Here is a 16,984-nt window from a genome sequence, read left to right as displayed (position 1 = left end):
AACGGACTTAATGCCATATGTGGGTATAAATGGCTGTTTGGGCACAGCCGGGCACAGAAGGGAAGGAGCGCTATTTTGGTTTTTGGAGCACAGTTTGGTTTTAGGACACCATGCCACTTTTGCAAAGCCCCTGAATTGCCAATAAAGTGGAATCCGCAGACATGTCACCCCATTTTGGACACTAGCCCACTGATGGGATTTATGAAGTGTTGTAACGAGCGTTTTTAACCCTTGAGTGTTGCATTTATTTAGTTTCCAGAAATGAAATCACAGCTGATAATGAGAAGTTAAAAATGAAAAATTTCCAGAGATTCGCCATTTTAGTGCCCGATATGTTGTGCCCAACTTATGTCAGCAGAGACACTCCAAAAACTGGTAAGCGGGTATCCCGGGCACAACAGCTTTTAGAGCGTTCATCTCTGATACAAGGCGGGCACAACATATTACGCACTGAAATGACGTATTCCTGGAAAAATTGTCATTTTCACCTCTCACAATCAGCTTCGTATTCATTTATGGATAATAAGTTATAGCAACACTTGGGGGTTAAAAATGCTCTCTGTACCCCTGGAGAAATCCTTCAGGGGTGTAGTTTCCAAAATAAGGTCACATATCAGGGGATTCCACTTTACTGGCGTTTCAGATCTACAAAAGTGTCATGGCATCCAAAAACCAAACCGTCTGTGCTCCAAAAACCCAATAACCCTTCTTCCCTTTTGCGTCCAGCTGTGCCCTAATATCAGTTTATACCCACATATGACATTACGTCCGTTATCCTGGGTACACCAGTGTCATACATGTGTCATAAACTGCAGTTTGGGCACACAGCAGGGCGCAGAAGCGATGGAGCGCGATGCGGCTTTTGGAGTACAGATTTTGATGTTTGGTATCTGGACGCCATGTCATGTTTGTAGAGCCTGTAAGGTACCAGAAAAGTGGATTCCCCAAAGGAGTGACCCCATTTTGAAAACTGCACCCCTCAAAGAATTTCTCAGGGGGTGTAGTGAGTATTAGTATCCCAGACGTGACTGCACAGCGGATGGCGAAGAGGGAATGTATAAGCTGTGCGGAGAACATTGCAGACACCAAATTCCCTACTATGTCCCAGTAGCTCCTATGATTGGGGGAGTCACTCTGGGGGTCACTTTGGGGGTCACTTCTGGTGTTTTTTCGCTCATAAGCTGTAAATCTGGGGTGTCCCCTGATATTCGCTCGCACAGCTTATATATTCCCTATCTGCCGCAGCCAGTTGTGTTCTAATAATTTGGCGATTTTTGGGGGGTTTTGCCTTGACATTGCTAGATGCTATATTTTCTTTATTTTTCTGGTGACGTGGCCATATAAGGGCTTGTTGTTTGCAGGATGAGATGCATTTTGTAATGACACCATCTTTGGGTGCCTACAACTTACTGATTACATTTTATTAACTCTTTCTTGCTGGATTAAAAAAAAAAAAAATCAATCCTGCATTGAGTTTTACATTTTAAATTTTTCGCCATGCAGCGTACAGCATAAGTAACATGTGTCCTTTATTCTGCGGGTCGGTACGGTTACGGCGATACCTCATTTATGTTATTTTTTTATGCGATACTAAGTCTGCAGAACAAAAACACATATGGGGACATAAATCAATGTTTTTTGCATCGCCATCTTCTGAGACGTAACATTTTTATTTTTCGGTTGACAGTGTTGGTTGAGGGCTTATTTTTTGCGGGAAAATGTGCGCTTTTTATTGGCACTGTTGTGGGGTGAATATGACTTTTTGATCACTTTTTATAGCATATTTTGTAGGATGAGATGGCAAAAAATCATTATTTCCGGCGAGTTTTTTCCGTTTTTTTTTTCCGACGTTCACCGTGTACATTAAATATTATTTCAGTTTTATTGTACAGGTTGTTACGGACGCGGCGATACCAAATATGCATTGCTTTTTTTAATTTTTAGTGCTTTTTTTTATATAATTCATTTTGTATAGAAAAAAAGGGATTTTTGGACTTTAGAACTTTATTACTTTTTTCATACACTTTATTATTTTTTTTTTAACTTTTTTTTTACTTTTTCATGTGTCCCTTTAGGACACTTGAATCAGTTGATGCTTTGATGAAAGCATCAACTGATTCTACACAGTAGCAGACAGGACACGAGCAGGACATGAGCCTGCTCGTGTCCTGTAAGCTGCAGAGGAAGTGAGACACATCGCTCACTTCCTCCACCGCCTGGCAGGATCACCAGGTATGTGGGGGCTCCGGTAGTCTGGGGTCACTGGCCAGACCCCAGACTACCTGTTACTGACATCGGCACCCCTCGATCTCGCCGCGGGGGGTGCCGATCACTTTAAATTATCGGCGGATCCCTTTCGATCGCGCCGTGATGTTTCACGGCGCGATCGAAAGGGTTAACACGTCCAGTCGGACTGAGTTCCGACTGGACGTTATGGAGGAAGGGGTTAGGTGTTAGTAACACCTAACCCCTGTCCCCCCCGCACCCCTCCCCCCGCCAGAAAGGTACCTAAAGGCCGGACGTATTTCGGCAATAGTCCGGTCTTTAGGTACCAGCACATGAGGCCGTAAATTTACGTACGGCGGTCCTCATGTGGTTAATGTAAATTTTGAAAACTACCAAAGGGCACAAGCCACTTCAAAAGGAACAAGTACTAGTACATATAGATGAAAAATCAAGGAGAAACATTAACGGGCCTCTCCTAAACCAAAAAGTGCCATGAAAGGGTCTTCAATAGAAGTAGTGGCCTTTGTGGCCACTATCTGGCCCTGCAAAAATGACACCTTAAGAAAGCTCTATACATGGAATGTGTATATACATATGTGCCGAAAAACAAAACCTGCAAGAAAGTTGCACAAATGCAATTTTTCTCTTCACCCTCATATTGAAACCTGCTTGTCAATTGTACTCCTTAAAGAGTCGGGCCGATGACTTGGCTGCTTAGGGTAATGTCTAACTTAAAATATTTGACCATGGTGATTATTCCTGCACCCCTCAGACTTCTATACACATAATGCTATCCCCCCTATTCTCTTCTGGTTTAAAAACAAGAATGAGAATCTGGGCTCCCCTTTCGCTCTTGGCGGTGGGACGGCTGAATTTGATAAAGATTATTATCTTCGCCACATTTCTCTACATGCTACAGTACATTTGTTTACTTGTGTCCAAGTTCTTCTTTCAAGCCCTCAATAGTTTCCTTATTTCTTTTGTGCAGCAAGGGTCCAGAGTTAAACAAAGTAACCACCTTTCTCATGTATTACTTGGCCTCGTAGGTCAGTATTTTTCCTTGGGTAACCCTGCTTCTAGATATGGATGAATAGCTACTTAGAGACTCCCAAGGGAAGGGCAGGCTCCAAGCCTATATTGAAAGGGTCAACTGTCTGTCTCCCAGAGCCTTAGTTGCTCCCTATACTGCCTAGCTAGACTAGTCTGGGTGCAGATCAAAAAAACTCTATAGGACGATGGGCCCACCCACATTCACAGACTCTTGAGGAATAGTCCTTTCCTGGAGGAATTTACCACCCTATAGGGACTGGAGATATGGCAGGCTAGGGTGGTAATATAACTGTGTCAGATGCAAGTAGAGGGTGGCTGGTTAACATTTGAGCTGTGGGGTGACTTTTGTCCTACTCCTACAGGTGTTTACAACTTGTCTATGCTGTACAATGGCAGTTCCCTAATGACCAGGTTCCATGTAATATGGTTTCCTCCCACACTGACATACTGATAGGGAATGTAGATTGTAAGCCCTATATGGGACAGTGACTGACAATGTGTGTAAAGCGCTGCAGAATATGATGGAGCTATACAAATAAACTAAATAAATAAATGATTGCTGGAAGTTGCTCCACGATTGTCACATTTACCTCCCAGGTTCCCCATCTGCAACTAGTGTTTCTGCCATTTATGGATTATTACTTGCTATATTCCATAGTAACAGACCTCCTCCCTTCCATATTAAGTGATTTATATGAATCCCTAGAAAGAGTGAGAGTAGGCATTGGAATCCCATGCATTGGTATCCCTGGCAGCCACACAAACTTTCTCAGCTGTACATCATGACCAGGCCTACTAATCACATTGATACATAGTTTTTTTGGAAAATATTCTAGTCTATCTATGCTTGGAAGTAGTAATTGAGTCCAGTGGGTGGGCCTAACAGTGACCGACAGCTATTCTTGTATGCAAAGACAGAGAGGAGAGGCTGTTATTCCTGGTAGGACTGCCCAATGGACTCAATAGCTCCTAATGTAGAGAGAAAAGAGAATTAAATCAATAAATAACAGGTTAGACAGAATCTTTTCCCTCAAAACCTGCAGCTACTCCTGCTCTATAACATGCTGCTAGCATTTTAAAGGTAACAGACTTTCTTTAAGAAAATACGGCCCTTGCACTTAACAGGTCACACGTCTCTGTATAAAAGCTTCTCAATTATCTATGTATACATGTAGCCGTACCTACGATCTATCAAATACATTTAGCGTACACTTAAATGGTAAGCGTATTATTACTCTCACAACATTGCTGGCATTTAGAAATTCTTCTGGCGCATTCCTGTTTGACTTCAGTCATAATATGTGTTTATCACTTGAGTAACATTTATTAAAAGGTTACATAAGCAAATAGTGACATAGTGTTAGAGCTTATCTGTAACCTAAAATATGAAAGCGGATGTCTTGGATAATTTAATTATGGACGAGAGGGCGTCTTCTGCGTTGAGTGACTCACACGAGGGAGTTCCTGTGCTATTAACAGCTGAAAGGGCATTTCCATGAAAATATTATTCATACATTCACGTATTTAGCATCCAGGTATAAATAGAGCAATAGGAATATAAAAAGGAATCTCCTGAATACCACTTATGTACAATGTAACAAAGTAAGGATACATTTACCCTTAATAGAAAGTTATAATTTATAGTCACAACATGAATAACTGGGAAGATATGGGGAATAACACAATACAGTGGTAATATTACTGTGTCTAAAGCTCTATCTAACTAAAATGTACATTTTCTGTCAATATTTGTGCATGAATATATTTTGTAATATACTTCACTAAATGTTGGCTTCTTTCTATGAAATCCTCCGTGTGGCCCCATGTTCTACCCAAAAGTTTTTAGAAAAGAATAAGTTTGTAATACAGCATGTAAAGCTTATGCCTTTTTTTTAATCATTGATCCATATGAAATCTATAACTATAAAAAAAATGAATCTCTATTTGCCCATTTGGTATGAAAGACGAGGAGCTACAGTATGGACCCATAGCTAGGTACAGGTGCAGCATTACAGATTTGTAAAACATGGATCTGTAATATAGTCATGAACATAAAACCATAAATTGCATTCACCTAGTATATATTTTGCGCATTTCATGCAGATTATCTTTAGGTAAAAGCAGTGGGCCCAAAAGAAAAGTGGCCTTCTATGGTCTTCTCAATGTCAGTATGAATAGTATATGGTAGAAATAAAAATCTGATCTGGAGAAGGAGACACAGCTGTTACACTAGGGTTGCACATAAAAAACAGATTCATGGTAATGATAGAAATATACATTTTCAATGCAAATTTGGGTGGTTATAGAAGAGATAAGCATGAACCCGAATCACAATTCACCTGCAATATTCTAGCAATGATGTTTCATCACAGCTCAGATGCATCCATACATTTAACTTGTAAGTCTCTGTACGCCTATGTAGGCACACACTCTCCCTAATGTGTATGATTATCCCCTGACCCTGGTCTATAGTCTCTCACTCTGCCAAATTAGTATCCCTGCGCTAGTCTGAGGAGGTCCAAAAGACCGAAACAGCGCTGTCCATAGCTGGGAATCTGTTCCTTTTGGAATAGAAATACTAGTTTGGCAATAAACCCCGCATCATGTCAGTAGGCTTATTAACTGAGTCATGCATGATGTTAAGGGGGCTGCCCCTAGAGGGCAGCATACAGAGGCACTGTTCTCCTAATTACTCCTGGAGAATAGATTTGCATATTTCTTTACCCAGAATCCCTAGTGGAGCAGGAATGACTTGTAAGTCTCCGTATGCCTAAGTAGGCACACACTCTCCCTAATGTGTATGATTATCCCCTGATCCATACATTTAGGAATGCTTTCAATGAGAGCAGCGGTGGCTCAATATCACCAGTCCAAATGTTCTGTTTATGAACTATAAAATTCCTCTTAACAGTTCTTAGACATCTTCCCACCAAATGAATAATGGCATAGTTATAAGGCTACCCTGACACACACTAACTGCCTATACTATGTACATTCACAATCTCAAATTTTTATGAGATGCAGCTACATACTGCTTTTTCCTGCCTCCTGCTTGTAAGATTTGACAGGAAGAAACCTATTACAAGCAGTAGGCAGGGGATAATCTCTAAAGTTGCATAAAATAGCAATACACAGGAGTCTCTGCAGTGTGAGCTAGAGGACTGTAGTTTTTTGTTATTAATACAAGCTAGAGACTCATCACACTGCTCTGTCTCAGAACAACCAAATGTATATCAGTGAGCATGAAAAAAATCAAGATGGCAGAGAGAATTAAGAACTTCTGCAATATGCTACACATTTTTTTTTATGGGAGCACTTAAACTGATAATGTGTATGCATTTGACTGCAAACTACCATACCGTTTCTATGCCAAATATCATAAATGTCAGAGGACTAAATGGCATACAACACGGCATTGAATCTATTAACATTGGCTAATCTGTGATGTTAAAATCCCTTATTACTGAGAGAATTCAGTCTACAAACTACTCTGTTAATAAAGTGAGTAGCGAAGGGTACTGAAAGAGGTGTTCTTTAGGGCACTGGCATGCTATGAGATATGCTTCTTGGAGATTTATGGATCTGCTCAGGGATTACTATTTCACAAGAACATTCTTACGGATGTAATAATTGGATTAACTCCATAAATGCAAGGGATATCAAGCCATCAAACAAATAAATCTACTGCTCAGGGAGTGTTCACAGGGGATTAGGATAACATCTTGAAATCCAACCTAATGGACACCATAAAACTGGCACTGAAAACCAAGCTCCCATTTGATTACACAACTGTTTCAGTTGACTCATATATTCACAAATCCATGAAGAAAAATGTATCCCTTAGTGACCATGTTATGTTTTACTGTTATTTAACGGAAACCAGATTTTAGTTTTTTTTCAAGTTTAGAACTCAAGTGCTGTAATGTACATAGAAAAATACGACATGAGAAGAGATCACATGAAGCAACAGGGATGATTACTCATCTATAATAGGTATTATAAACTATCTATCTATATAAAAACTGGCAATGTGCAGTAACTAGAGTCATTGGGAAAAACAAAGTTCACGCTCTTTGAACTCTATGATTTACAAAATCCAAGCAGTGTATGAAAAATTAAATACACCCTTAACGCTTCCATAGGAAATAAGAGGGTAAATAGCAAGCTGGTGCGGTTAGTTGAAAGCCCATGATTTCTTCATCATCAATAAATGAGGCAACCTCTATAAAAGCAGAAGTTTTGACAGTTTGCTAGTCAGGAGCATTCGAGGACGTGGTACATGATGCCAAGGAGGTAAGGCATCAACCTGGAAAGGGTTATGCCATTTACAAAAGTTTGAGGTCCATCAGTCTAAAGGGAGAAATAGATATTGAGATGTGGACATAGATAACAGTATTGCTTAGGAGGAGAAGTCCCAGCAAATTCACCTCGAAGTCAGACCATGCAATGCTCAAAACAAAGTTACAAAAGCCCAACAGCTGCATCTCAGAATCTACAGACCTTAGCATGTTGAATGTTCAATTTTTTGTCCAGACAACTAGAAAAAGACGGACTTAGTATGGCTCTAAAAATAAATATGATTCCAAAATGAACATTGAAGTATGGCTTAAGTTTGCAAAGTTGATACTAAACAAACCACAAGACGCCTGGATATTGATAACTATCTCCATGTATTCCCACCTGTAACACATAATTTATTGCTTTCTAGTACATATGTAAGTGTAGAGGTCAGTTCTGGACTTGGTCAGTTTTGTGAAACACTCTAAAGTGTATGGATCAGAATTAAGGGAACTGAAGGTAGCTGCAAAAAACACCTACATAAAAAAATGCACAAATACAAAACCTAGATAATGTCACAACCGGAATAATTAAGACTTTAATCCCAGCTGTTCTTCTCTTACTTGTAAAAGTGACTCTTCCATCTCAAACCACCTTTTATCAGCAACGCCTCAGAAACACATAACCTCCCAGCACTCTTTCCTACCTGCTATCCCTCTCCCTGCTATTTCTTACTTCTGGCGACATATCTCCTAATCATGGACTACCTCAACACATCTCTACTGTCAGATCTTCTTCCTCTTATCACACAATCGACACCAGCACATGGAACCCCCTAAATCTACACCTATCTTCCTTGCTCATGCCCCTCCCCGCCACCTTCTTCGGTATACTGTAGAAAGCTGGATGACAGAAACATGGCTGACACCTTCAGGCACTACCTCATCTGCTTCCCTCTCCTAAGGTGTTCTGCAATTCTCACACATTCCCCGCGCCAACAACAAACCTGGTGGAGGTGTTGGCATTCTCGAGTGTGAAACCTGTTCTTTGGCCCAAATCCAATCTTGCCCTCCGCTCCTTTGAAGTGCACTCTGTCCCTATTTAATCACTCTCCAACTAGCAGTCATATACCAACTGCCAGGATCTACCGCCTGCCATGCTGCCTTCATCAACCATTTCACCACCTGGCTAATGCACTTCCTATTCACATCCCCATTAACTCAAACCACCCCTCTGCTTCCAATCTCCTATCCCTCACCACCTCCTTTGGTCTCTCTCAACGGTTCTCCTCTGCCACTCATACAAAGTCCTACAGGCCCGCTGCCTTGGGATAACCTTTGACTCTGACCAATCCTTCAAGCCACACATCCAAACCCTCATCTCCTCCTGCCATCTCCACATCAAGAACATCCATTAGATCCGTTCCTTTCTCTCCCCTGTAACTACAAAAATGCTCAGACTATTGTAACACCCTTATCCATTGGCAGGCCAACAAAAAGTATCTAGTAGGTATTCATAAATCAGAAAATAATAAATGCATGTACTGGTATCCAGTTAACTGATCAAAAACAGATTATTCTAAGATTTTTTGTTTTCCAACCACATGAAATTTTCCTACAAACAGCTAAAAATGGTATAATACAAACAAATGGAGTAATACTTTGCTTGCCAATGCCCTGCCAGTCACATGATAATGCTTTACTGGTCCCCAACCAGTCTCTCATCCTTCACCGAATGTTGGCATGTCAACAAGTGACCACTGCAGTCAATGAGTGGCTTTATCCATGACATGTCAATACCACTGAGGGCACTGTGTCATGGCCAGTGAAAGGCTGCAGTGGTCTTGTGACATGTTGTAATGGCATAATTGAAGCCAAGCGATTAGAGACTGGCAAGGAATCACTAAAATGTTGGCACCTGAGTGGCAGTAGACTGGAAAGTTAGAGATAGTTGGAATTAATGAATGTAAGCTTCATTCAGTTATTTTTAATCTATAGTTCTCAGAGTGGTTCATAACTATGGATGGTTTCTTTTACTTCAGACATGGCCTCCAGCTGGCACAACATGCAATTTACTCCACAATCAAGCATACACAGGACTGAACATTACAGCCATGAATAAAGGGTAAATAATGTACATCAATGTTACAGATCACATATTCCCAAAACAGTTTCTACTTACATAAATCATCCATGCAATAATATTGCTTAGGATGTGATCCAAATTAGCAGTACCAGCCTGAAATAGCAAAAATAAAGAATCCTGCCCATGCCATGTATAGGAGAGGAATCAAGCTAGGTTTGAACGCCAATGGTTACCCCCATCCACATATGCATTTCAAAATGTATGGCAGCTGTGCATGTGACAGCCAGTCCTCATAAAATACAGGATAAGGGTTAGGTAGGGTTCACACTACCGTTAGTGTCTGCTCAGAAGGTGTCCGTTAAAAAAAAACAAACAAAAAACAACAGACACCCATCATAACGGACAAAAACAGACAGTATCTGATGGCTATCAGTTACTGTCTGTTATATGTCCGTTACCCATAGACCTCAATGTTAAAAAAAAAAAAAACGGACACTTACTGTACTTTTTTTTTTTTTTTTTTTCAAACGGACAGGAAAGTCCTGGATGTAGGATTTTTTTTGTCCGCTTGAAAAAGACGGACATGGTTGTAAACAGACACTAAAGGACACAGACACCAGATAAAATCCCATTGAAATGAATGGAAATCGCAAACAGACCAGCTAGTGTCTGTTGGTAAAATCTTGTACGGACAATGGACACAGACACTGGTAAGCGGACGATAACGGTAGTGTGAAGCCCCTTTAGCCTTTGGTTGTTTACACATGACCATCATCTGCCGAAAGGGTACCTAGGGCCAAATCTGAGATATTTTGTTTTTAAGCTGTTTATATGTACAGCACTTTGATATTGTAGGAGCATGAAATAAGGGTAAAATTGATTCCTGTGTGACCCCTCTATGTAGTTCTTCAGTGAATGTAATAAAATAGCCTACTTGTAAAATCCATATACATAATATTTTGTTTGTTAGAAAATAGCAAAATAAAGAATCTTACTAAACCCGTGTGTATTACTTTAAGTAATTGTATTACTTTAATATATTGTATGGAAACAATGCACGGCCTATATTATGTAACATTTGATTTGTAAAAGGTCTATAGACAAGGATTATTACATTGCCATAGCAGGTTGTCATATGCATTGGGGATTTGAGCCGTACACTACTGCACAAATAAACTCTCTAAATTAATCTCCAAAAGACAAGCTTTGACCATGACAGCTTCCCATGAGAGAGGGATCATGGCTCTGATGACAGTAGCGATGTCACTCTGAGCAGAACTATTTTCAGATGCAGTGTTCAGAGGACTAGTGGGGAATAACTGTAAGAAAACTAACACTAGTGATGTTGCTATTAATATCTGCCCTGCGGAAGTCTAGCTTTTCATTGCCTCACTTTCCATAGCTAGAATCTTAAGGGAGTCATAATGTACATCAGCTAACAGCCCCTATTCATTTTCTACTAGGTTTTTCAGTTACAAATTTGCTACATCGGTTGACCACACTTATCAAGATCAACATGTCAATATCTAATGATATTACAGAGTACCGTATTATATAAAGGGGTTATCCACTGTTCTAAAACAGATAGCCCGTCAATTTTAGAACAGTAGGTGTCTGACTGTAAGGTATTCATCGTGTCTTTCATAATGACGCTTATGAGAACCACAACGGTGTCAAATTTGAGTATATGGTACACTGCTGTGGTGCTCAGGACCATTGCAGTGGATGAGATAGAAAAAAATGAGCCCTTAAACTCTCAGCATGTAAACAATACTGGAAGCCAGGGTCCCAATAGGAGAACCCTCACCAATCTCAAACTGATGGCCTATCTAAATGATAGGTTATTTGGCCACATGAAATGGCTGATTGGTGCGGCTCAAAGTCAGATACCCATCAACCTGATTCTGATGGCACATCCTATAGATAGGTGGTCATTGAGTCTAAGGCCTCACATAGTGGGCTGTAGTGAAGAAGCGCTCACAGGAATGCTGCAGTCTTCAAATGGCTAATCTGCAGGGTCCTGGGTGTCTAAACCCACTAATCTCCAGTTCATGATTTATCCTGAGGATAGGTTACCAAATGATAAGTCCAGAAAACTACCTCTAGTAATGTCAAACCAGAAAGATACCTAGAAACTGGGATACCACACATATTTCAGACCAATCAGACAGATTTTGCGTACTTTACGAAATAGGGTACGCTGGCCCACATTTTCAAATAGTCAGTGAAAATTTAGAAAAGCAGTATGAAAATGCCCAAGATATATCACAGTGTCTGATGCTGGATGATAGATTTTATGCATCTCTAGTCTAAGTTTATATCACTCACTCAGATGGCTTTGAGACTCACTCAGATGGCTTTGAGACACACTCTTAAGGTAACATTTTGTGCAATTTGTCACATTTAATCCATGTCACTCTTCATGTCTTTCCCACAACAGTGCATCCACTTTTCACTAAGCAAGTCAAAAAATTTTGATCTGAAACCAGATGTGCCAAATTGCATTTTATACCAGGGTCAAGTCATAACCACAACAGTAAATCTGATGATTTGCCATTTTTAGAATCTGTATTAGTACCTGTTCGCTGGAAGAAACATTTCTGACATCTATAATGGAAGGACCGAAGGCTTGAGTATCTGCTACTTCAAACATGGGATTTATCTGCAAAACAGATTATTAAAGAACAGGTCTTACAATGTGGAATAGCTATGGTCCCCTCCAGTGATAGTGCCATATAAATGAATCAACACTCAATTACGCACTACATTAAAGGGATCCTATCATAGAAACCAATTTTTTTGTGAGTAACATGTCGGAATAGCCTTAAGAAAGGCTATTTGTCTCCTACCTTTTGTTGTCTTCTCCGCTCCACCGTTCCATAGGAATCCCGGTTCTTGTTGGTATGCAAATGAGTTCTCTCGCAGCCCTGGGGGCGGACACCAGCGCTCAAACAGCATTGGGGAGGGCCCTCAATGCTGCAAGAGAACTCTCTCCAGCGCCGCCTCCATCTTCGTCAGCAGCGTCCTCTTCATTCTGTTCTTCCGGCGTTGGCTTGTAACTTCTAAGCCTCGGGGAGAGCAGACTGGGCATGCCCACAGGCCACGAAAAAATGGCCGATTACAATACCGTGCAAGCCATAAGCCTGTCTGAAAAGATACGTCTTTAGTTTGTGCTTGAAGCTGTAGTAGTCCCAGGCCGCTGTGCAGCTCTGCAGCTTATTTCGGTGGAAGTCCCTGACGCACGTGACTCAAGAAAGGACCTGGAACGTTACAGGTAATGTATGCAAGTGACATCTCATGTCATTACCTTAGGTCGCTGATTAGCCTCAGCGGTCACGTGCATCGGGGGACTGCCGTTGAAACAAGCCACAGGACTCGATAGTGGCCTGGGACTTTGAAGCAAAGGGGAAGGTGGGTGTGTTTTGTTTTTTTATTTTCACCCTTCCCTGCCTTCAGAGAAAAAAAATGTTTTTCCTGGACAGCCCCTTTAATCATCTGTGCTGAATTGAGACGCTCAAAAATTCTCATCATCATTTTGGCGCATCTTGGATTGTTCAAGTGCCCGAAGTTGAAATCTATGCTAGGAGTGGATGTAATAAGAGTCGTTTCAGTCTTTTCTTTATACTTTCTCACCTTTTTGGTACCAATTGTGGCTTTAGCTCTAAAAACCTAACCTAAAAGAAGTAAATGTGAAGTTACTTATTTCTCAAGTGTCTCCATTGGTGCCCAATCACTTCTATGGAAAAAAAAGTCCTATTGTCTACAACTGAACTTTCCCCAAAGATACCTCAAAATGCAACTCAGCATTTCAGCAGAACTGCTTCATAGACTCAAAATGGGATTTAATGTACTCCTTTATACATATATTTGTGCATATTTAGGTGGGGCAATTATGAAAAATCAAAATCACAATAAAACATTTTACCTTCATTACGATTAATGAGAAAATATGCAAATCTGATTTCCAAGATGTAAATAGGAAAACAGTGCCCCTGTTTGCTGCCCTCTAGGGGTAGCCCTCTTAAACATCATGCATGGCTTTTTCAAGGCTATGCCAAACTATTTCAAAAGGAACAGAATCCCACAGAGTTCCTTTTGGAATAGAATAAATTGGTTTGGCATAGCCTCGAATCATAGCAATAGACTTGAAGAAGCCATGCATGATGTTTAAGAGGGCTACCCCTAGAGGGCAGCAAACAGGGGCACTGATTTCCTATTTACATCTTAGAAAATAGATTTGCATGTTTTTCCCACAATCCCCAGCGGAGTAAAATGGCTTAGTAAGACTCCATGCACCTGTAAAGGTGCTCTCTCCTTAAGGAGAAATATTATCTCCATAATCTACGATTAATGAACGATTATTTTGGAACACTCCCCTTTTTACATGCCACTCTGTTACTGAATTATGAATTATCAGTTATTCACATAGTAACTATCCTGATCGGATAATGTACAGTTACTGACAAAACCTTTAGGCTGTGTGTGCAGGCCAAGTAGGTGCCGATTTTTTTTTTTTTTTTTTTTAAAGAAGACACTGGGATCACACTCAGATGACATCCGAGCGCCTTCTATGGCACATTAAAGGGGTTGTCCCATCACAAGGATCCTATCTATACTGTTTACTAATGTGAATGTAAGACTTTTCTTAAATACATTGCTTCAGCAAAACTGCTTTGTTTGTCCACTATCTTACTTTATTCATTTTTTTGGGACATATCCTTTGACTTATCTGGTTAGAAGTCAAGTGATGTATCTGCTGCTCTGAGGGGGGAGGGAGGAGGGGCTAAGTGCACAGGAGCGAGCCTGGAGGGGGGGGGGGTGTAGTTTACCCTTTGGGGGGAAGGGGCCGCCAATACAAACCCGGCATCCGCTGTAATAGAGAGGCGGATGCCGGGGAGGGTTAAACGCCAGCACAGATGCCAGCAACATCGCTATACTTCTTCCCTGCATGAAGCCAGCAGCGGCAGGAGCGGAATAACAGCATCACTTCTGCCGCTGCTGGCTTCATGCAGGGCAGAAGCATAGCAATGTTGCTGGCATCTGTGCCAGCGTCTACACTCCTCGGCATCTGCCTCTCTATTACAGCGGATGTCGGGTTTGTAATCACATATGCAAAGCCAAGCGGCAAGATGCCGCTGGCCCTGCGTGCACACTCATAGACCAGTCTAGCCTTAACAATGCGAATACAGACCTGGCATCCGCTGTAATAGAGAGAGGCGGATGTCGCTTCTGTATTCGCATTGTGAAAGCTAGACTGGTCTATGAGCGCGCACGCAGGGCCAGCGGCATCTCGCCGCTTGGCTTTGCATATGTGACCCCGCCCACCAATGACGCAACAAAGCCGGAAGACAGAAGATTTTATAGAAACGAAGACTGGTGAGTATGCGACGTGGGACAACCCCTTTAATTCTAGGGGAGTTCTGTCCCTTTCCTATAACACTGAGTAGGATAGGACATGCTCTATAATTATCTGATTGGAACAGGACATTAAAGCCTTAGGGCTCATTCACATCTGTGTCCGATCTCCGTCTGCAGACAGAAGACGGAAACCAGACAGACCGTGTCCGGCCGTGTGCTCCGGTGAGCGTTTTATGCTTTCCGCAACACAACAGTTTTTTTTAAACCAGACACAAAGTACTGCATGTCCGACTCTGTGTCCAGTTAAAAAAAAAAATGGTTTCGTCCGGACACTTTTCAAACCCATTCAAATAAATGGGTTTGAAAAATGCCTGCAGGTTTCCGCCTCCTGTCCAGTTTCGGGCAGGAAACGGAAACCTGCAGAACAGAGGCCTGGGCGCAGATGTGAATACGGCCTTACTCAGACTGGATATTCAATTATGCATGGGGCCTAAGGAAATGGCAGTGTGAGACAGGATGGCATGGATACAAAATAATTGATGTCAGTAAGTTCATATCAATTAATGTAGCTGACTTTCAATTACTTACCCAGGCCTACCACAGTCTAACCCAGGACATAGATTTATTTTACCATTGTTACATAATGATATATATATCTATTTTGCAGCAGCTAAACTTACACCAGCCAGTGTTATAACTAGAGATGAGCGAACACTAAAATGTTCGAGGTTCGAAATTCGATTCGAACAGCCGTTCACTGTTCGAGTGTTCGAATGGGTTTCGAACCCCATTGTAGTCTATGGGGAACATAAACTCGTTAAGGGGGAAACCCAAATTCGTGTCTGGAGGGTCACCAAGTCCACTATGACACCCCAGGAAATGATACCAACACCCTGGAATGACACTGGGACAGCAGGGGAAGCATGTCTGGGGGCATAAAAGTCACTTTATTTCATGGAAATCCCTGTCAGTTTGCGATTTTCGCAAGCTAACTTTTCCCCATAGAAATGCATTGGCCAGTGCTGATTGGCCAGAGTACGGAACTCGACCAATCAGCGCTGGCTCTGCTGGAGGAGGCGGAGTCTAAGATCGCTCCACACCAGTCTCCATTCAGGTCCGACCTTAGACTCCGCCTCCTCCGGCAGAGCCAGCGCTGATTGGCCGAAGGCTGGCCAATGCATTCCTATGCGAATGCAGAGACTTAGCAGTGCTGAGTCAGTTTTGCTCAACTACACATCTGATGCACACTCGGCACTGCTACATCAGATGTAGCAATCTGATGTAGCAGAGCCGAGGGTGAACTAGAACCCCTGTGCAAACTCAGTTCACGCTAATAGAATGCATTGGCCAGAGCTGATTGGCCAATGCATTCTATTAGCCCGATGAAGTAGAGCTGAATGTGTGTGCTAAGCACACACATTCAGCTCTACTTCATCGGGCTAATAGAATGCATTGGCCAGCGCTGATTGGCCAGAGTACGGAATTCGGCCAATCAGCGCTGGCTCTGCTGGAGGAGGCGGAGTCTAAGATCGCTCCACACCAGTCTCCATTCAGGTCCGACCTTAGACTCCGCCTCCTCCAGCAGAGCCAGCGCTGATTGGCCGAATTCCGTACTCTGGCCAATCAGCACTGGCTAATGCATTGTATTGGCGTGATGAAGCAGTGCTGAATGTGTGTGCTTAGCACACACATTCAGCTCTACTTCATCGGGCTAATAGAATGCATTGGCCAATCAGCGCTGGCCAATGCATTCTATTAGCTTGATGAAGCAGAGTGTGCACAAGGGTTCAAGCGCACCCTCGGCTCTGATGTAGCAGAGCCGAGGGTGCACAAGGGTTCAAGTGCACCCTAGGCTCTCCTACATCAGAGCCGAGGGTGCGCTTGAACCCTTGTGCAGCCTCGGCTCTGCTACATCAGAGCCGAGGGTGCGCTTGAACCCTTGTGCACACTCTGCTTCATCAAGCTAATAGAATGCATTGGCCAGCAC

At 42.0% G+C, this 16,984-nt stretch overlaps 1 protein-coding gene across 1 annotated transcript in view; it reads right to left on the bottom strand.

Moving 5' to 3' along the window:
- Nucleotides 1–16,984, bottom strand: part of POC1B (POC1 centriolar protein B) — a 52,674-nt gene that overhangs the window by 15,256 nt on the left and 20,434 nt on the right. The window contains exon 10 of the mRNA XM_075274493.1: nucleotides 12,218–12,301. Within this exon, the coding sequence (XP_075130594.1) occupies nucleotides 12,218–12,301 (84 nt within the window). The remainder of the gene's footprint in view (nucleotides 1–12,217; nucleotides 12,302–16,984) is intronic.

This window comes from Leptodactylus fuscus, chromosome 5, assembly GCF_031893055.1.
Source record: "Leptodactylus fuscus isolate aLepFus1 chromosome 5, aLepFus1.hap2, whole genome shotgun sequence".
In the NCBI taxonomy this organism is placed as follows: Eukaryota; Metazoa; Chordata; class Amphibia; order Anura; family Leptodactylidae; genus Leptodactylus; species Leptodactylus fuscus.
The sequence above is the reverse complement of the archived record's forward strand: the minus strand, read 5'-3'. Positions and strand labels throughout refer to the sequence as shown.